Source organism: Dipodomys merriami, unplaced genomic scaffold (assembly GCF_024711535.1).
Source record: "Dipodomys merriami isolate MVZ:Mamm:240054 unplaced genomic scaffold, mDipMer1.0.p SCAF_10, whole genome shotgun sequence".
Classification (NCBI taxonomy): domain Eukaryota; kingdom Metazoa; phylum Chordata; class Mammalia; order Rodentia; family Heteromyidae; genus Dipodomys; species Dipodomys merriami.
In genome coordinates this window covers 35,650,762-35,672,780 of record NW_027202271.1, presented here as the reverse complement: position 1 = coordinate 35,672,780, position 22,019 = coordinate 35,650,762, and the positions used below count along the sequence as shown (strand labels likewise).

Here is a 22,019-nt window from a genome sequence, read left to right as displayed (position 1 = left end):
TGTGCTTTGATGAGTTATCAAAGCCAAATATATAACTTTCCATTTCAGTGAATTGTACCACCTTGTAGCCAATACAAATTATGAAACTCATATCATGTCAGAGCAGAGGACACTGAAGTATAAAGAAGTTATGTAATTTGACCAAGGTCAAAGAAGTGGCGAGGGCGGATGCTCAAGAGAGCTGAGGTAGGCTCTTTGTAAATTAAACAGAGAATAAATTTAATGAAGTGTAATTCTTCTAACATGCCTCACTCCCTGTCCTTGACTTAGGCTAGGAACAACAATAATAATGCTTAGTATGCCTCTACAGTACCTGATTTTACTCTTAAATTAAATCAGACGAATGAGTTTAGCTTCTAAAACACTTTTCACAGGCTACATAGTTGAAAATATGAAACCAACCTCAGAGGCCAACCAGTTCTAATATCTATTGTACTACCATATAATACAGCTGTGTTATGCTGCTAAACAGCATACATTGTTTCTTTTGGGGGGGGGCGTCCAGTTGTGGGGCCTGAACTCTGAGCCTGGGCGCTGTCCTTCAGCTCTTCAGCTCAACGCTAGCACTCTACCACTTGAGCCACAGTGCCACTTCCGGCTTGTTTTTTTCTTTTTGCTTATGTGGTGCTGGGGAATCGAAGCCAGGGCCTCATGCATGCAAGGCAAGCGCTCTACCACTGAACCACCTTCCCAGCCCCATACATTGTTTCTTAAGATACAGGGAATACTTGAAAAATTGTAGCATTTTATATTGAATGAATTTTAAAGGCATTCATTTTTCTATATAAGTAATTCATAAGCTATATCTATTAAAATTAAACTGATAACTATTAGTAAGATACTAAGAACATTTATAAGGCCAAATTTGCTTTTAAGATATTCCAATTAATATGTTTGATTGGTATGTTTGAGAATTAGCCAAGCCTTCCTCCCCAAAACAAATCTCAGGGAAACTTGTAAGATGTCAAAAGATTAGTATACATATTTCTTAAGATTTCCACAGAAATAATAGTATGAACACAAGCCTTTGAGTTGACCAATTTAGAAAAATAACTATAAGTGGTTACTTTATATTAGTTTATATGTGACTATGTAATATGTATGTATGTATAAAACACATGATATATATATATATAAGTGGAGATAAATATATACATATATATTTGTTCTCACACTCATATACCCATAACTTAATTTTTCCATTAATGGTCATTCCAATATACTTCATAAAGAACAGTAAATTTCAGAATATGCAGTTTTATTTCTTAAACTAATTTTTTAAAAATAATGAGAACATTTATTGGTTTTATGTGCAAGAAAGATAACCAATCTCCAAAACCCTCAATCAAGGTATTGATGTTTACTGTTTAGATTACACAATAAAGGAGGCTCCTATCCCTTAATTTTCTAATATATATATATATATATGTATATGTCATATGAATAAATAATGTAAGAATATAAGTTTTAATTCATGTTTTAATCGCTCCTACAGTGCTTGTAATTTTTCTAAACTTACTAGAGCAACTGATGGCTTTTCCTTCCTATTTTTCACCAATAGGACAAATGTATAAACTGTAAGAGTTCTGGAGATTTTATGATATGTACAGTTAATAAATTATATTTGACATTTTATTAAAGGCACAGAACTTAAAAGCCAGGTAAATTATCATAATTATAGTCAAAAGTGTACTTTGGAGGCCTGAGTTACCTTTAACTATAACTTCATTTGCCAGGAAAGACTAGGAGCATAATAGTTTTAATAATATTATGGAACAAAGGAGATGCATTTTACCTTCCCCTTACAATACTTTTCTACTGCTAATAAGGACTTGAGTACTGGGGCATTATAGACCAAGTAAATAATGATTACAAATGAATATCAACCATTTGAATAATGAGATACCTGCTAGAAAAGTGTAATTTTCAGATATGTATTTGCTCACTCATTCATTTTCTATCTCCTCTCCTCTGCATCCCTGATCCCCCAGCTCCAGTCAAAGAACATTACATGTAGCGAGCAACGCGATCTAAATTACTCATCTTCCAACTGTTTTTATAAACAGGAGCTAGGGAAATCTTTTCAGAAGGAAAAAGAAATCACCATCACTCCTTTTCTTAAAACTTTTTAATGGATTCTAATTTTAATAAGCATAGAAAAATCCAATTGTGAAAAACCAATGGTCCAAATTCCTCAGTAATTTGCCCAGTACATATCTGTTCAACTATGTTCTGCTTATTTCACCATTGCTCACTTTTCTCTTTAGATCAGTTTGCCAATGACACCTATCTCCTCTGTGCTTTGAGGCCCTCCTGGAAAGCTCTTCCTGTAGCACTTACGGTATGACCTCATAATTACTCTTTGAAACTTCCCTTAAGTATTGCTAAAATGGAAGTGTTTCTAAATCACCATGCAACCTCCAGCAGGTTTCCTGGTACTGTCTTTATTATGGTGCCCTGTTCCTTTCCATCTTAGTCAAGAGTCATTCCTCTCCCGTTAGATGGAAAGTTAGATGGACAAAGAGCTTTTCGATGTTTGTTTTGTTTACTCTTACTGCTTTTATCCAAGGCGTACATTCAGTATGTGAATGATATAGGTATTAAATACATTTTTTTTTTAGTCTTAGGGCACTGTCCCAGAGCTGCTTTTCCTTAAGGCTAGTACCATACCACTTGAGCCACAGCACAACTTCTGGCTTTTTCTGCTTATGTGGTGCTGAGGAATCAGATCCAGGACTTCATGCATGCTAGGCAAGCACTCTACCACTAAGCCACATTCCCAGACAGAAGTACATTTATTCTAGATGTTCATTCAATAAAATTGTGTTCACTTACAAATGCTAAAATTAGTATAATGGCAATTACATATATATGTACATGTATAGTTGAACTGTATTTGTGTGTGTGTGTGAGTGTGTGTGTGTGTGTGTGTGTGTGTGTGTGTGTGTGTGTGTGTGTTACTCAGGACCTCATACATTTTTGACAGGTATTCTACCAATTAAGCCACATTGTTCATGGCCTGTTTTTAAGTAAATATTTTCAATGCCTTTTATATTTTATTTTATATTTTCTAAGGTCTTTTTGTACTTTGTGTCTGCGGCCAACCTAGACTATGATCCTCCTATCTGTGCCTTCATTGTGGCTGAAATCACAGACCTATCCCCCTTGGTACTTTTCAAAAAAAAATCCAAAACTCTTTTGTGTCTAAAGAGAAGTAATGACTTAAAAATCCAGTATTTTATTTGGAGAAAAGAATCTACATAGCTTCAACTTTAAGCCTCATAACAATTACCTTTGTCATAGTTGTTTAAAATAGATGTGTAAATAAATACATATGTAAACATGTATTTTGCCTTTACTATAATAAATTGTGAGCCACTTGGAAACATTTGTTTTTAACTTGATATTTAAGATATGATAGAGCTCAAAGTGTGTATCAGATGTTGAAATATGTCTGAAAGTGAAGACATTATTTCATTATAAACTTTTGTCATAAATCAGATGTTAGTAACATATAACTTAGATAAAATAGATGGAAATTAATAAATAATAAATTGGTATATGGTTTGTCATCTTTGGCCTGATTATAAGTATTGCTTGAATCATTTCAGACTGTATGTCAAAAATTTATTTAACATAAATACGTCAAAGGTATCAAAAACTAATATCAATATGATTTCAGGCTACCTAATTACCCAAATAACCCATAAAAAAGATAATGAATTAGTCTGGTTCTCCAAGTAATATTAGTGGCCACTATGATATATGGAATTTTATTTTTATTAAAATTTATGTAATTTTAGTATTTCAAAAACATGGTCTATGTATACTATATACAGTCAACCCTTTACAACTAGGTATTTTGCTAGATGTAAAAGGTGGAAATTTTCAATATTTTTAGTATTGGCAGACTAGGTATAAATTATTATTTTGTGAAGGAATTCCTTTTTTCAAAATTCCAGTAGATATACTAAGCTACCTGTTGCCTAAGATAAAAGGAATCCTTTTAGAAAGTTTCACTTCAGTGGCTTGTGCTGTATTAAAGAAAGGATTAAGCCTTTCTAAATCCCTTCTGGACCTATTTACTACATGAAGATTTAGAACATAAGCTGCTTTATTATAGCTCTAAGATAAGCTTTAAATATGCAGTAATTTCCATGTCGCATATAAATTAACTTCCCCACATGGAAAGTTGCTAAATTCTTAACAGAAGGAGCCCACAGAAAACTACTTTGACTTTCAACTTTAATATAGCTCACTTTATATATTTTTCCCTAAAATTTAAGCTCAAGTATATATTTTTGATAGGTTATTGTTTCTATAAAACGCAGGCAAACTTGTTATAGAGTGATGATAAATGGATCATCACTTGCACTGGGATATGAAAATAAGACCTAAAGCTGGGCATTGGTGGCTCACACCAGTAATCCTAGCTACTCAGGAAGCTGAGATCTGAGAATTGTGGTTCAAAAGCAGCCCAGGCAGGAAAGCCTGTGAGAATGTTATTGCCAATTAAGCAACAAAAAGCCCAAAGTATTGCTGTGGCATTCAAGCCCCAGAAGTAGCACATGCACAGGCACGCGCGCACGCACACACACACACACACACACATACACACACACACACACACACACACACACACACACACACACACACACACACACACACACACCTTTTAATGTCCTACCACAGATTTACATTATCATGCATTTATATTATTTTTAATCAAAGTTTTACAGCTGCTTCCAAAAGCATATTACAAGGGACATCATCCACTTTGGGGTTCATGAAGGCCTATTCAGATTAAGTCCTACAGTTTTCCAGAAAGTCTTTAAATTAAACACAGGATGGAATGTTCTGAGTGGAATAAACACATTGCACTAAGAACTTAGGGTGAACTGAAAGAAATGCAAGTAAAGTAAAAAAAACAAAAAACAAAAACCATACCAGCATTTGGTTCATAATTATCACTCACTAAGTATTTATTGAATGAATAGAGCTGGCAAACATGCATATCGCCTGTTGAGAAATTACCTTTCTAATACAAGGCCCCAGAAGACCCATACGAATACTGGTATTGGATTGTTGCTCTGACTGTGAATAATGAGGCAAACTAGGAAAAGATTAAAGACAGAAAGACTATATGGAAGCTGTGTTCATGGTCAGTGGACAATGAGGGATGATGACAAAAGGATTAGAGAAAAAGTGACAAATTCAGATCTAGTCAAAGGGTAAACAACAGAATTTGTTGATTTATTCAATCAGATGTAAGTAGTTATGACTGACATCTAGATTTCTGGCTACATGGAAGGATGGTTGTGTCATTTACAAGGTAAGGAGAACTGATGGGGAATTCGATATGAGAGAAGAAAAAAAAATGCCCATTTCAAGAGTGGTTCTCTTTTGCATAGAAATGCCAAGGAGACAAACAAAGATGTCCAAGTGATTTGTCCTGTTAGTTGGAAAGAAGAATCTGTTTCTCAGGAGTACAATGGAGTCTAGAGACACAGATTAGACAGTTATCAACATACCAGTGCCCATTATAGCTAGAGTATCAGATGACCTTTTGTTACATTTTAGGTAGGATATATAGACTTGTAAGGTACAGAATTAGTAGAAGAGAGCTTAAAAGATTGCCAACTACAAATAGATACAAAAGAGTGAGTGGATATCAAAAAATGTACCCAAACCAGTTTGGATGCCACCTAATCAAAGAATGGACGAAGAACAGATTATTACTCAACCACAAAGAAGAAGAAATGATATCATTTGCAAGAAAATGGATAGAATTAAAGATCATGATGTTAACCAACATGAGTCAGAATGAGAAAGACAAATACAGCTTGTCCTCTCTCATATGTGGCATCTAAACCATAAAAGCAAAGAAAAAAAGAATCACCTGAATTGTTAAATAAGGATTGTCTTTTGGGAGGAAACTAGAGGGACCAGGGAGAGGAAGAAAGGACAGGTAAGGAAAGATGGTAGTGAATATACTCAAAGTGTTTGACATGAATGCATGAATACAGTCTAATGAAATCTATTAAAACTCATTTAGAAAGGAGTGAGGTGCAATAAGAATGACAGCAGAGGTAAAGTTGTCAAAGGACATGGGGTATGTATAATAGTTGTTTTACTGTCTGTCACAAGCACTTTAAACCCTTTAACAGATGGCATCATCTGATTAATGACTGCTGGGAAGAATAGTTTGAGGAAGTGGTGAGAACACAAGCTGTGGGCTCACCATGGCCATTAGCAACTCAATTTTATTTATACTACTACTACTACTACCACTACTACTACTACTATTATTATTTCACCAGTACTGGAGCTTCAACTCAGGGCCATAGGCTATCATATGGCTTTTTTGCTAAAAGCAAAAAAAAAAAAAAAAAAAAAAAAAACACTTGAGACACACCCCTACTTTCAAATGTGGATTTTAGCTTTGAATCATGGCCCTCACATCTCAGCCTCCTAAGTAGCTAGGGTTATAGGAGTGAGCCATCAGCAGCAAGCTTCAATTTTTTCCCCCAGAATTAATCTGGAAATGGGAAGAGAGAGACAGTAAGAATGCAAGATTTAGGAAACTCATTTCAAATTGGGAGAGAATAGAGACTATTTGCTCAGAGTGAGGGCCTGAGTACATAATAGGATGTATGTAAAGAAACAATGACATGACAAAAAATGAGCACTTCTTTAGTGGGCAAGAATGGTAACAAGGAGCACTATTTTCATTTTTATTGTGTAGAATCACAGAAGCATGGTAATAATCCAGTGGGCCAATTTTTAATTGTTTTATTATTTGAAATTACCTGTAGGAAATATACCTTCTTACTGATCCCACTTAATAGCTGATTAATGATTTCATTTTTCTATATGGATCTGACTGGGCTTATTATGCAATAAAATATGTCCAATATATATGCTCTAACAATCATCCCATTGTCCTCTACCCAGATCAGGTTGAGAGAAAGGTGTGTGTGTGGGGGGGGGTGTGGGTGTGGGTGTGTGTGTGTGTGTGTGTGTGTGCCTGTGCCTGTGCCTGTGTGTGCCTGTGTGTGCCTGTGTGTGTCTGTGTACATGCACACACACACATACATGCACATGCTCATATTCACAGAGTTGAATACATTAGGGTCGACTTAAACATTATTTGATAATGAAAGCTACCATTTAGAAACTTTGGAATTCTGAACGCATGCATTCTACTTTACACATTATAAAGGCTCTGCCTCTTTGTAAATGCAGCTTTGTTCTAACTAAACAAATTAAATCAATACCTTTGGGAGGGTGGTCGGGACCATTCAGTGCTCCCTGGATGGCTGCCTGAGCAGCAGAGTTCTGGGCCTTCAGCATTTCAATAGTTTCTCGTAGTTCTATAAGCTCAGATTCCTATGGAATAAACAAAGTTTGGAAGCTTTAATATCGAGAGGAAAAAATAAAACGTGCTTGTTTGTACTTGACCATTGGGTGGGTTGGTACCCACATGCAGACGGTTTGGATGCTTAGATGATCCTGTTAAATTGTATTCACCACTTTTGGGGCTAAAGTAAAAGAACTTTTTAAATGTTCTTAGTCATTGTCTTATAAAGGTGTTCTAAATAGCTGGGGATAAAGGTACATATCTATAATCACATATAATGCCTAAATCCCATCCCAGAAGGAATACCTAAGAGATTTACAGATGAAAGTATGGCCTGGAAAAAAAAGATAAAATCCTACACCCAAAATATAAGAAAACTAGAGCTAGATGTGTGGCTCAAATGGTAAAGCACCTGTATGGTAGGCATGAAATGTTGAGTTCAAGCCTCAGTACAAACAAATAGTCTTTAATTCTTTCACAGAGTGGCTCAGTGTAGGTACCAAAACTTGTTAACATTACCTGTTGACATCAGATACATAAATTTCAATATTTTACTATTGCATTGAACTGTAATTACTGTCAACTAGAAATGTTGAGTTTTTGTCTAATAGGTGATTTTAGATTTTGTCTAAAGTACTATACACTGTTTGGTACCTCATTTTATGTATTCCAATGTAAAGCCTGATATATATTACTAACTCAACTCCTGTGAAGTGCCATCATATAGAATTCTGCCAGCAGAACAAGGGTCCTGATAGTTTCTGATGTTTTTCATCTACTACGATTCCTAGTGTGGAGATCGAGGCTTCTCCAGCTGAAACAACACAGGAATACATAGGGAAGTGACTGTGCCCCAAACTCGGTTCATGCCACACACATAGATGGTATTATGACAATGAAACACCTCTTATATGTGTAATGTATGCTAATTCAAAATTCAAATAATCAAATTGAAACACGCAATATACAGTCCTCAGAAAATAGCTACATTTGCAAGAAAATCAACTTAGAAATTCAATTTTTATAAAATGTAAGTTTTTGCTGAACTTAGTGATATGTCCTAATACAAACTATTCTATAAATCTAGTCTTTCACAGATATTTAAGTAGAAAAGAGCCGAAATAAAGCATAAAAAAGGAAAATAACAGAGTGCTGTTTCACTATACACAATATTTTCATCAGATGATGAGTGATAGATATTTTTAATCTATTTTTTATTTTATCAAGATAGGATCTTTTTTGGGGGGAGGGGTATCCTGAACTCTGGGCCTGAGCACTGTCACTCAGCTTTTCAGCTCAAGGCTAGCACTGTACCACTTGAACCACAATACCACTTCCAGCTTTTTCTGCTTATGTGGTGCTGAGGAACTGAACCCAGGGCCTCATGCATAACAGGCAAGCACTCTACCACTGAGCCACCTTCCCAGCACTTAATGTACCTTGAACTTGCACTTACAACTCTCAAAGCAATAGTGCTGGGATTACAGGATTGCACTATGTGCCCAGAAGGTTACTTTTCATGAAGGTGATGCATTCTTAAAAAATTACATCCCTGCCTGCTTCTTAGAAGTAGAATTCCTTGGGAACATATTTGTCATTCATCACTTTCTCTAGTTGTTTTTTCAGAAAACTAAATAATCAGCCTTGAGCTCTTCACCTCATGGTAAATAGTTTATCCATACTAAATGTTCCCCAGAATATAGGACAAATGCTAAAGATTTTCTTCACAAAAAACCTGATTCATATATGGGAATGTCTAATGACAATACTAACCTAAATTCAAAAAGCAAGATAGCCAAAGTAAATTATCTATCTTTATTTGCCATTTAAAATAACCCTGTATGAGATAATGTCAACTATAAATAAAATCGGCTTTCATAAGAATTAGTGAATCTGATAATATAAATATTAATTTTCTGAAGCAAACACTAGGATGCATGTTAACTTTTAATTAAAGTCTGATTTTCATCCTTTAATTTGAAATCAATGATGCTTATACTGTGGATTAAAAGCCTGCTAAAATATTTGGCTATATTTTTAATGAACAACAATGTGAATGAGATCTTATACAAATATATAAAAGCTGAGCTTGATTTTGAGCAAGCTTACTCATTTCTATGTCAAAATTTTACTCTCATCTGGAAAAATCTTTTCTTTCTTTCTTTTATTGTGAAAATAATGTAGAGAGGGGTTACAATTACATGGGCAAGGTAATGAGTGCATTTCTTATCCAGCACTGTTGCCTCCTCCTTTGTTTCCTCTTCCCATCCCTTCCCATCTCCCCCCACCCGGCGCCAAAGTTGTAAAGTTCATTTTCAACATAAGGACTTGTACATCTCATTGTTGCAATGGGTCCACCTATATCCCTATTTAAACCATTTGTTTTTTCCCTTCCGCTCCACAAATTATACCTACATCAAATACAGTGAAAACAGGGGTTATACTGTGGGGGAGGGACATACAAAGCAACAAAGAAATATCTTATAAATATGTTAGAAACAATAGCCAGAAAGAAAAAACATTTGAATCCTTATCTTGGGGTTCATTTCGCTTAACATCAACTTATCCGACTGTTTCTGCTTGTCTCAGACATATACTAGTTATTGCAAATAAGGGAAACCATGGGACCTATGTTTCTTTGGGCCTGGCTTACTTCACTTACATCTTTTCTAGAAACTTCAAATAAATGACTAAAAATAGAATGTTCAGGAAATGTTGCCATTTACAATACTGTACTTGATATGACCTAGAGGAAGGACCATTAAAAGTTCTTTTCTCAAACAACAGATATTAACAGGCTGTTTTTAACATGGTATGCCTCAGTAATCCCACAGGAAAATTAGCTAGGTAAGAAATACCTTTACTGTATGTCTAGGGAAAGATAACATCTGTGAAAAAATTAGTCCAGCTGAATTAGTTCCATCATTGCTCTTTAAAAGTACTTTAGAAGTATAAGCAAAAACCTTAGTATATTCCACAGTGTTTAATGAAAGATAGCTAAACTCTACTGATTGACATAATCTGTTTGAATCTGCTCTTCATATCTTCCCTTATCTAGAAAAATTCCCGCCTACTATCTTAGGTCTGTTAATGAGATGTTCATTCCTTGTCATTCTAGCTACTACCCACCATCTCTTCTTTCTGAGTTTTTTCATGTGACTTCCCCCCTTGCTTTAAATACTTCTCTCTTACATCTCATCATAAACAAATAGGAAGACTATTGTGTGTGCCTCCAATTTAGTGCATTCAAATATTTATTCAGTTGTTTGAGAAATAGATCTTTTCAAGTGATTTTTGATCTCAGCAAATGTGAGGATGGTGTTGCTCACGGGTCCAAAAGATGCATTTCCCTTTCAAAGAATAATATTAATCTTCAATGTTATTATGTATAACTTTTCTTCTTTATAAGAGAGTCTCTCATCACTTAGAGAAAGGTATTTAAAAATATCAAAATCTATTCCTTATTATAAATATAATTTTTGTATGTTTATTGTAAAAATGCTGTACAGAGAGGCTACAGTTACATGAGCAAGGTAATGAGTATATTTCCTTTTGAGCATTGTTTTGTATGGATATGAAAGTACAATGATCACTTTTGAATAGCAATGAAGTTTGCTTTTCTGAACAGAATTATAGACATGAACATAAAACATTTTAAGTATATAGATGACTGAGGTGAAAAAATAATTTCCCCACAGTTTTCTCACCTCCCCCCCCCCCCACCCACACACCAGGAAATGTATATGCCATTAGGCTGTAGATTTAAAGACAGGCTACTCCTTAATTCAGTGGTATCCAATTTCCTACTCTCATCATTAGACACAAAAGGAAAGACAGAAAATGACTAATGCTGAAAGGGTCTTAGGAGCACTGATCAGATCTTACTTTGCTGATTCTTCTCACTTCCTTTAGTAAAACTTAATCATGACATGAGACCCTAAACCCTGCTGAATTTTAATACAGAATGTTTAGAGGTGATCACTATTTCTCTGAGCAGTTTCAGACATGTGTCTGAGGCCAAAAAACATTCTAAAGATCAGTATGAAGGCTTTAAAATAAAAGAATCAAATCTGTGTCACAATCTTAGCTTTTCTTGATGTTATTTCCAATGTCATCTTCCAATTATACCTGGGCTCTCTACAGATTTTTCACTTTCAAGGCTTCACTAAGAAACCAACCAACAAGCTTGTCAACAAATCCCATCAAACAACCTGAGCTTCTAGGCAGGGCTTTCAAGACTCTCCATTTAAATGAGTTCTCTCTACTTCCCATTAACATCCAGCTAATTCTGCATTAACTTGCTGTGGCTTCCTTGAACACATTCCTTTCCTCCATCTTCTTTGCATTTGCCTTGAAATCTTGCTAATTTACTACCAAATCCCAGGTTCATATTATCTTATGCCCTAGAGATTAATAGATATGTCAGTTGATGATACAGATGTAGTTCTTATTAGCTTACATCAGTTATCGGGGAGGGGCTTGCATTGTCACATTTCCACACACCTTGATATTATATCCAAATTAATCTCATCCTCCCTATCATTTTCCCTGTCTCCTTCCCAAAACAATTCCCTCAGGTTTTGTTGTTCTATTTTCATAGATTTAAACAATGTATTTTGATAACATTCAAATTCCATCATCATCATTTCCTGCTAGTTACCTATGTTCTCAGACTATTTCTCTTGAGTTGTATTTTCAAAACTTTTGTAGATGATAAATGAGAAAAGATAATATAAAGACCAAACTTGACTCAATTCTTAGCTTCAGCATTTTCTACTTTCAAAGATTTGGCTTTGATTGTCCTCTTTTTTTTTTTTTTGTTTTGTTTTTTTGGTCGGTCCTGGGGCTTGAACTCTGGGCTTGGGCGCTGTCCCTCAACTCTTCAGCTCAAGGCAAACACTCTACTGTTTGAGCCAAGGCACCACTTCCAGTTTTCTAGTGGTCCATTGGGGATAAGAGTCTCATGGACTTTCCTGCTTGGGCTGGCTTTGAACTGCAATCCTCAGATCTCAGCCTTCTGAGTAGCTATGATTGCAGAGATGAGCCACCAGCACCCAGCCTGTCCTCTTTTGTAAAGTTTAAGTTCATGTACAACTATTTACTGACAAAGGTATTTCACAGGGTGAAAAATGAGGAGGCTTAACATACCTGAACTCCATTTCTTTCACAAGAAGATATTTCTCTGTCCTACACTAATCTTTTCATCAATAATAATCTAGGGAATCTTAACATATATGTTCATTTAATGTCCCTGGAATGGCAGCTAGAGGGAATCAATTTGAATGCTCTCAATTTTCAATTCCTCAATATTAGTGAAAAGAACATCAGAAAATCTGAACACAATGGTTTAGCAGTGGTTTTGTAAAGATTGAATGAAGAAAAATATATTTGTCAGTTTTTTTCTATTGTAGTGATTTTATCATAACCTTTCTCAACTGGCACTTTGTGAGCAAATTCTGACCAATTCCTTGAATGATGTCTAACATAATTGTCCCCTGTTGCTCATGAACAGGCTGATTCTGCCTCTGTGAAGTACATTTGTACATATCACCTGAATTAATCCTCTCCACCCTCCCAAAGATGAGATTATCCTCTAGCTATCTTCCCTTGGAATCTGCCATGGAGATGGGTGGATCTTCTCTGCGCCTGCTCATGGTATTGCGTGCTTCCAATGGTATAATCATTTCCTGACTTTTGAGTTATTCATATATGTCTTTGCTTTCTTCCTGGGAGCTAAGCATAGGAAAGTGATATTTTGGAAAGAGAATCAATGGTTCTTGGCATTTGGAAATAAGAAAAAATGTTAGGATCCCATTGGAGGGAGTCATTTTGATGTAAAAAAATCAAATTAAAATCTTGATGCCACTTCATCCTAGTAATGCCATGTGATTGCTGAAGGGCAAAGCCAGGAGTTCAGGATCTGAGTTACAGCTTAGTTAATCCTTTTCATGGCATATCAGAAAACCATGCAGTCACCTTCAGTATTATTTCTTCATGAGTTAGCTTCCTATTATACTTGCCAAGAGTGCCATATATTCTAAAATATATTCTATATGCTGAATACGTATTTTTAAAACATATTTTATTCATCATTTTGTGTGTGAATATGTGTATATGTGTGTAAATGTATATGCATATATAGTTTTATATATATATATATATATATATATATATATATATATATATATATATATACGTACACAGTATTGAGTAGTGTTTACAACATCAAGGTCCTATGTTTAAAATATATTTTACAGGCGCTGTGGCTCAAGTGGTAGAGCACTAGCCTTGAGCTGAAGAGCTGAGGGACAGCGCCCAGGCCCAGAGTTCAGACCCCATAACCAGACCCAAGAAAAAAATATATTTTACAATCATTTTCCACATGTATATGTATATATACATATGTGTAAATATGCACATGTATCTATATACATATGCATATATAGCTATATATACACATGTATGTATATGAGGCACACATATATATATATGAGTGTCATAAAATCCATGTGGAGGGCTGAGAAATAGTGGTAAGTGCTTGCAATTCTAAGTTAATCAGGAGGCTGAGATCTGAGGATCTTGGTTTGAAGCCAGCCAAGAAAGGAATGTCTGTGAGACTCATATCTCCAATTAACCATCAATCAGCCAGAAATGGAACACCAGCATTGAGTGAAAAAGCTAAAGGATCCTAGGTTCAAATACCAGTACTGACACACAAGCATATTGTATATGTTTGTTTTGTGTGTGTGTGTGTGTGTGTGTGTGTGTGTGTGTGTGCGCGCGCGTGCATGTGTGCATGTGCACACACACGTGCACTCCCGTTTAGGTTAATCAGATCATGTCTTTAAATGAAAATCTGAAAAGTAAAGGCATTACCCTATGGCTCTAATTCAGCACCAAATAGATAAGATAGGATGGTTTTCAAGACTCTATGTCTTAGGTATTATGTAATCATGCTATGAGAGGAGCTGTTTCCTTTCAAGCCTCACTGGCGATATCATACCTTTTGTTCTGCTGTCATGGTTAGACTCTGCAATCGGCCAGTCATATTCCCTAAACTCTTTTCAAAAGCTGCCACGAGGTGAGCCTGTGAAGAAAATGGAAGAAACACATTTAAAATGTCAGGCATTCATCTGGACAGATGAAATCCCTTTACTTTGCAAAATGCTGAAGTTCAGGTGTGCTAACTCTGAAAGTACCAGGGCCATCCTGGTGTTAGCTCTCTACCGTGACTTTCCTTTAACAAAAATCTTCTAAACTTTGGGTTCTTAAAGATCAGTGTTTGCATCTCTTGACATTTAATGTGATTTCATCCCCCCAAAAGGGGATGGTATTTTGAAAATAATAACACCTTCTGACTTGCACATCAGACAGGCATTTGACACCAAAATACTGAATAAAGTTCTGAGCTGCCTCATTTTTAGCAAGAAAGCCCAAAAGGAGGTCACGGAAGTAGTCCATGGACAAATGTTGCTCATTTTTAGACTTCTAGGATGACCTTTGAAGATATTGTTAGCTCTCCCATTATAATGATATTCTCTCTTCAAGTGCCAGACATCTGCTGACAGCTATAATGCTAACTTTCCTTTTTTTCTACTTACAAAGAACTGAATTGAGATTTGTCTTCACTTTCCATTCTCTTTCATAAAAGGGTTTTGCCTCCTGCTCTTTATTTCCTTCACTAAGAAACTCAAGGTAGGCCAGTCAGAGAGATAATTATTTAGTCATATTTTATTTAACATTAAGCATTTGTGCATTTGGGAGGGGGTATTTTAAATTTCAGAAAAATTATGCACATCACAACATACAACTATAACTGGTGTGACTTAATTCAGCTCGAAAATAGGCTGGTTCTGTTCACATGCCATTCTGGGACAGCTTGAACACTGAATATCAAGGAGATGCCTTGGTCTTTCACCAGGGTTGGAAGCACAATTATAGTTTCATACATTACCTCAAAAAATATAATTTCATTGCGACCTTAGGTGGATCTAAACATTGACTATGTTCCAGCCTAAATCTATAATCGACTATTTACATGGGCCAAATTTGATAAACCTGAGCGGAAGGGCACAAGTAGAACATGTATCTTCGTAAGTGGTAACAGAGCTGGAAAGCTGGGGTATCCTTCTATTAAATAGAATACAGGCCTAGGACTCAGGGCTCTGGAAATTTATTCCACTATTGGTAACAGAATATGTAAGTTCCTTCAATGAACATAATGATTTAAAGGTGTCTTTGTTCCTAGCTCTGAACTCAAACTCATTCTGGGATGATTTTCTTTACTTAATACTATATAAGGAGAAAAAATTAATTTGTAAGAGGCTATGTCTACTAAATTCCAATGTCAGACCGTTCTTTATTTACGTGCCCTACTGCCTTCTCTGATATGTCTTACCTTCTCTCTTCTCTTCTTTGCTCTGGGCCTCTTGCTATCACATTATTCTCTTTCTCTTTCTTTCTCTCTCTTCTTCCTCTCTCCCTCTCTCCCTACTTTCCTTTTTCTCTCCTCTTTCTTACTTTTTGGTCAGTCACAGCCCCATGCCACCATACATATGCATAAAACCCTGAGAATTCTACATTCGTATGTGCTAACAGTTTTGAGAAAATAATACTCTAAAAATACATGATTGTATAGTTGAAAATTTTTTCACTGACAAAGAATATTATCACCTCCCTCTCAGAAACCTTACAAATGACCCTAGGTCCATATCCCATTCATATTTTGACCCTAATTTTAAAAATACCCTTATTTTAACAATATCTGAAAAAGTGACATAATCTGTAATTCACGTAGTTACCTCAATATTAAAAAATTCAAATCTAGTGGTAAAAATGAACACCTGGTCAGATAACATTTCCTTCAGAACTTAATTTACAAAATATTTTTGCTTTACAAATGTCTCTCATTAAAAGCATATACATTCATTTTGTTACTGCGCACTTTTGGTATATCATGTTTTGTCTCTAAGACAGTCAATCTCCATGGAGAAGCACAGGTTGTGATAGTAAGGGCAGAGAAGAGTCCAAAGCTTCACAGCAGAAGAGAGCAAATCAGTGTTGAGCTAGAGCTTAAGCGCATATGGAAAAATAGCAGGAGCCCACCCCTTCCCCCACTCCCCCAATGCTTCCAACTCTTCTGTTCCTTAGGTCTGGGCTCAATGCCACATGCTTTCCTTTATTATTCTGCCTCTACTCTGAGTACTCTCTGGCAGGATGTATTTAAATGCCTGTTAATATAATTGATGGTTTTTATTGTCATTATTTTTCTATTCTAAGCTGTTTTGGTGCCAGCAAAAGTGTCTTCTTTTAAACTGTTCTTGGAGCCTGCCATAGTTTTTGTAGAAAACCTTCTCATCTATCATGTAGCTTCACCATCCTTATTTAAGTTAAGGTTTATTTTTTTTAAAGAATTAATGACATGCTTCACTAATTGCTCCTTACATATAGCTGGAGGAGGCATGGTGCATGAACCTTTTATCTTCCAATAGATGTGATGAGAAACACGTATAAGAGTGACAAATTTTTTTTTAATAAGAGAAGAAAACTCATTGTAACCTTTACTGTTGTTTCAATCTTACAAGGAACAAAAAGACATTTTAAATACATTGTGACCCACATGAACTTGGATCATCATTTTATCACTGAGTCAACAGAAAGCATTAACCTCATAGGAGACCCACTGTTCACTTCTACCTATATCGTTTCAGACAGTTAAACTCGGCAAGATGGTAATAAAATGATTCCATTTCCTCACATAAAATGCTTTCTTCATTATATAAAATGATTTATTAAAAAATTAAAAGTGACTTACATTTGCTGAAAGTTGAGATGTAAGAGTAGCAACTTTCTCTTGTGATGCAACCAGCTCTCTCCTTAGCTTATGGATTTGCTGTAGGCAGTTATAACAAAACAAAATGAAAGCCAATAAATTATTATTTAAAAGTGAGAACTCTGGTAAGAAAGCAAATAATGTGTTTAACCTCTGCTTGCAATTTCCTTCCTGGTTCTAATACCTAAAAATAAGGGATGTGACCAAAAGCTGCTTTTTAACCTTGTCTCACATCCAAGGAAAAAGACTAGTCTCTACACTCAACCTCAGAACTCAAAGCTGCAAATCTAAGGAATATAATTTGTTAGCCCCCACGGTATGACATAAGTCGCTACTGATTTACTTTTTCTGTGGATTCATTTTCTTTTTTTTCCTGGAAAATTGTGGTTAGAATTCAGGTAGGAAATTTTTTTGTAAACTCTACATACATTATCTGCATGTTTTTATGCTCTTTTTTAGCCAAAGGTACTCCATGTTATTTTCCTAAAATTCTCAGACATTTTCACTGTATATATTTTCATTGTCTATCCTCTGGCAACTGTAGAATATATCCTATAGTACTTGAAGGTTGAGTATCATTCAAAATTTAGTAAGTCCATATTTGAAAATTATTTTTGTTTTCACATTTCCCTATATACACTAGGCTGTCCTTGAACTCATGTCTCTTGAGGGCTGAGATTACAGGTATATGTTACTGTATCATATAGAAAATAAATTTATATGATAGAATTCTAATGATAACCAGAGAAGATTTCCAAATACTTATTAGAATTCCTTTATTCATTGAGTTGCTACTACCTCTCATCAGGAATGCTTTGTAGATACCCACAATTTAAAGATAAGACAGAAACATCACTATTATTGTGCAACTAACTAGTTAAACCAACAAAATAAATATTCTAAAGTGTTTTTCTTTTTAGTTAAATTCACATCTTAAAAAAGCTAAATACTAGGGGCTGGGAAGGTGGCTCAGTGGTAGAGTGCTTGCCTTGCATGCATGAGGCCCTGGATTTGATTCCTCAGCATCACATAAGCAAAAAGAAAAAAGCCAGAAGTGGCGTTGTGGCTCAAGTGGTAGAGCGCTATCCTTGAGCTGAAGAGCTGAGGGACAGTGCCCAGGCCCAGAGTTCAGACCCCACGACCGGACCCCCCCCCCAAAAAAAAGCTAAATACTAAAGAAAGGGGCATACCACATTTAAAAGTTTTACATAGACCAGGTTCCAGTGGCTCACACCTGTAACCCTAGCCACTCAGGAAGCTGAGATCTGAGGATCACTGTTCAGTGCCAACCCAGATCCTTAAGACTCTTATGTCCAATTAACCCACAAAAATTTGGAAGTGGAGCTGTGGTTTAAGTGATGGAGCACTCCGCTTGAGCAACAAAATCTCACGTGTCCATGTGCTGAGATTAAGCAATTGGCACAAACAATATTTTTTTAAATTTAAGACTTTTTATGTTGCAAGGAAATGTAAATAATAATTAAGTAAGGTAAAACTTTTACACACATATAGAAACACATTCTACAATTGTATTTCTGGGTCAAGAAAATTCAATTAAGAAACCCAGCACTTTAATTTGATGTTTTTTGTTTTGCTTCTTTTTGTATTTCTTCAAAAACAACAAGTGTTCTATTGTTTGAATTGGACTATTGAAATGTCTTGGTTTGAAAGAACATTCTAGACATAGCTCATTAACTTTCTTTTTACACTCTTCACAATACATTTGTTGAAAAGAAATGGAGGTCAATGTTGAGAGACTCTGAGAAGAAGAAAACTCTTAGCTGGAAGCAAAGATAGGTATATATATATATATATATATATATATATATATATATATATATATATATATCCAAATATGACTCCATTCCAGCTCTATATTTTGAACTGAGTATTGCCAACTAAAATCTGAATGTAATGATGATTGCAAATAGTTGCCTTAAGCAGAACATCTAATATATTCTTTTTTGTTGTTGGATACAAATTTAAAGTTATATTTATTAGCTCAAACTATAAAATAATTACTCAAAAATCCTCTTGTTTGCTTACCTAGCTATTTTGTTGTGAATTGTTTTGGTGTGTGGATGCTAGTGCTGAGGATTGAATTCAAAGCTAGTGAGATATCTCTTAGCTTTTTTACTCAAGGCTATTTTCTTCTTACAAACCTTAAAAGGCTTTTCCAAATTGAGTTTCTACAATCCACAAAAAGATGGGTGTGGTGATGGATACTTTGTAATCCTAGAACTCAGGGGGCTGAGGCAGGAGGCAGGAGGATTGAGTTCAAAGTCAGGCTGGGCTAAATAATAAGTTCCATGCAGCTTGTGCTATACATATACATGTATACGTAGACATACATGCATACACGTACACATATATAAAATTAGTCAAATACAATAAAGTAAGTGCTTTTTCCAAAAGGGATCTATTATAGGTCCTATGTTCTTCCTATTCACACATTATTCATTCCACAATGATTTAATGATTTCCTACAACTACAGACAATTTGTTAGGTGTTGAGCTAAGACTAAATATATAATGTGAGAGGAGAGCTTGCTGTTAAAACTTCACTGTATTTATGCTTTAGTGGTAGTATCTAAGGTTATTTACAGACTCACTAGGCTACTTCTGTTTTGGGCAGTTATGCGATTGTATGACAGAGCCCTCTAGTGGTACCAACACTCACCAGAAGTGGAAATTAAAATAAGCAAACATAAACATGTTACAGGCCTTTACCTCTGAATGAGCCTTTTCTTCTGCCTGTAAAAGGTAAAAAGAAAAAGAATCTTAACTAAAAGAACAGTATCAATTCATGAAACATATATGAATGCATAAGATAACTGTTAGGTATATTAAAATGTTTTTATCATCTAATGTAAGAACAGAGAAAGATACATGATTATTAATTTAATATTGTAAAACCAAAATACCATACAATTCAAATGAACATCACATTTAAAGCATAAGATAGTTATAGGTACAAATATATTTTAAAAGAAGGGATAGAATTAAAACACATTAAGATTTACACAGTAACCAAACCACACCAAAACAAACAACTGAAAAACCCCACCAAATCACTATAACATGATATGACATATAGATACAGAAAATGTACCCCCAAGAAATTGTGGATATCTTTACCCAAAACATAATTCCACCTAAAACTAGGGGAAGAATTGACCTCTATGAAAAATGACAGAAGGGAGCCTAGTGAAAGGGGATGAATAAAAAAGGAAGAGGGGGCACATGTAGCCAGAATACTTGTACCCACAAGTGATAAATGCAAAATGACTCTGGGGAAAGGAACAGATGGGACTGGGTAGAGAATGATGGAAGCAGTTGACTGCTATAGCGGAAGCTCTAGATATAATATTGGACGTGTTAAATTGCAACCTCTGATACAACCATAAAAATGCTTAGAAAATAAAAAAGAACCACAGAAACTAGAGGTGAATAGCTCCTAATTTATTTTCTTTAGTAACTACTATTCAAGTGTAATGGTTTCAAGTCAGCAAAACACCAACACTTCAGTGTGAATGCAGTGATAAAAGTGTCTGCTCAATGGCTTTGCTTTGCAGCTTCTGAAGATAAGGTTTCCATAGAAACTCATAGGATGGCTTTTGCCTCACTTAGAGAAAACTCCAAGCTCTTCTCCCCCTATCCCCATGCTGTGTTACAAAATGCCAGAAAATGACTTGTGTGCATCATTATATCTGGGGAGCAACCTCATTCTGGAAGAAAAAAAGAATCTTACAGAATATATAATATCACTAAATTGCTTTCTTCTTCATAGTTTAAAAAGCATTTGCACAGATATCTTCTTCATGCCAGATTAATTTTAATGTATAATTATGGGGATTGGGGACAGAATGACAGTTTCTAATTTTTGATTTTCTTCTTTCTTTAGTCTCTAAATATTTATTCATTTGAATTGCTTTAATACAGATTATTTGTGAATAAAGTATGTCATATCCACTCCTAATGTATTTTAATTTTCATCATTTTAATACCATTTTAATTTAATACAAATTTAGTTAACTTAATTATTGGTCACTTAGTAATATTGCTTTCTCATAGAGCTTCATCATTTAACACATTGTTTTCCACAGCACAAATGTCTAGTCTAGTTCTACATGTTGGCCTATGCATATAAATTCTCTTTATTTTAATCTAATGACATTCATATACCCTCAATGTAGTACTTTGTAGTTAGGCTTTCTAATTAGTTTTACTGTGGAGATATTTTGATCCTGTCTCTGATTAAAAATATTTTATTCCATTACTCTGTATTTTTAATTAACATGTATTAAGTATATATTGTTGTTGGAATTCAATGGGGTATTGCAAAACATAGTGTTCACTTATCAAATCTAACTTCCCTTACTCTATCCTGCTCCAGGTTTTTAAATACTATTAGCTCCCTATGAATCTGTACTGTGCAATCTACTAATCTCTAGCAATATGTATTCTTTAAAAATGGTCCGTTAAGATAAAAACCTATCAGGTCCTCTTTACAACAGACATTTTTCAAATAATCAATAGTAACATGAGGTTAGTGTTCACTGGATTAGTGCAAATATGAAATATTTTACTACTACCAAAAGATCAATTAGACCTTGATATAGAGTAACTAATCAAGTTAATCATTTATTTTTCCTTAAAGCCATGTGTGTGTGTTTTTTCACTTCTTGAGTCTTAGGCTTCATAAAGTTTTATCCAAATATTCTTATTATTATTTCTTTAAAACATGACCAGACTGATGCTGCATCTTCTTTTCTTGCCCTCCCTCCCTCACCATACTGTGGCTCGAACTCAGGGCCTTTTACTCTT

At 35.1% G+C, this 22,019-nt stretch overlaps 1 protein-coding gene across 10 annotated transcripts in view; it reads right to left on the bottom strand.

Moving 5' to 3' along the window:
* The window catches only part of Nav3 (neuron navigator 3), a 660,839-nt gene that overhangs the window by 38,410 nt on the left and 600,410 nt on the right, over nucleotides 1-22,019 (bottom strand). For all 10 annotated transcript variants that reach the window (XM_069989107.1, XM_069989142.1, XM_069989115.1 and 7 more), the window contains 4 exons: nucleotides 19,923-19,946; nucleotides 17,175-17,252; nucleotides 14,364-14,447; nucleotides 7,278-7,389 (listed from right to left, as the gene is read on the bottom strand). In XM_069989107.1, coding sequence (XP_069845208.1) covers nucleotides 7,278-7,389; nucleotides 14,364-14,447; nucleotides 17,175-17,252; nucleotides 19,923-19,946 — 298 coding nt within the window. The remainder of the gene's footprint in view (nucleotides 1-7,277; nucleotides 7,390-14,363; nucleotides 14,448-17,174; nucleotides 17,253-19,922; nucleotides 19,947-22,019) is intronic.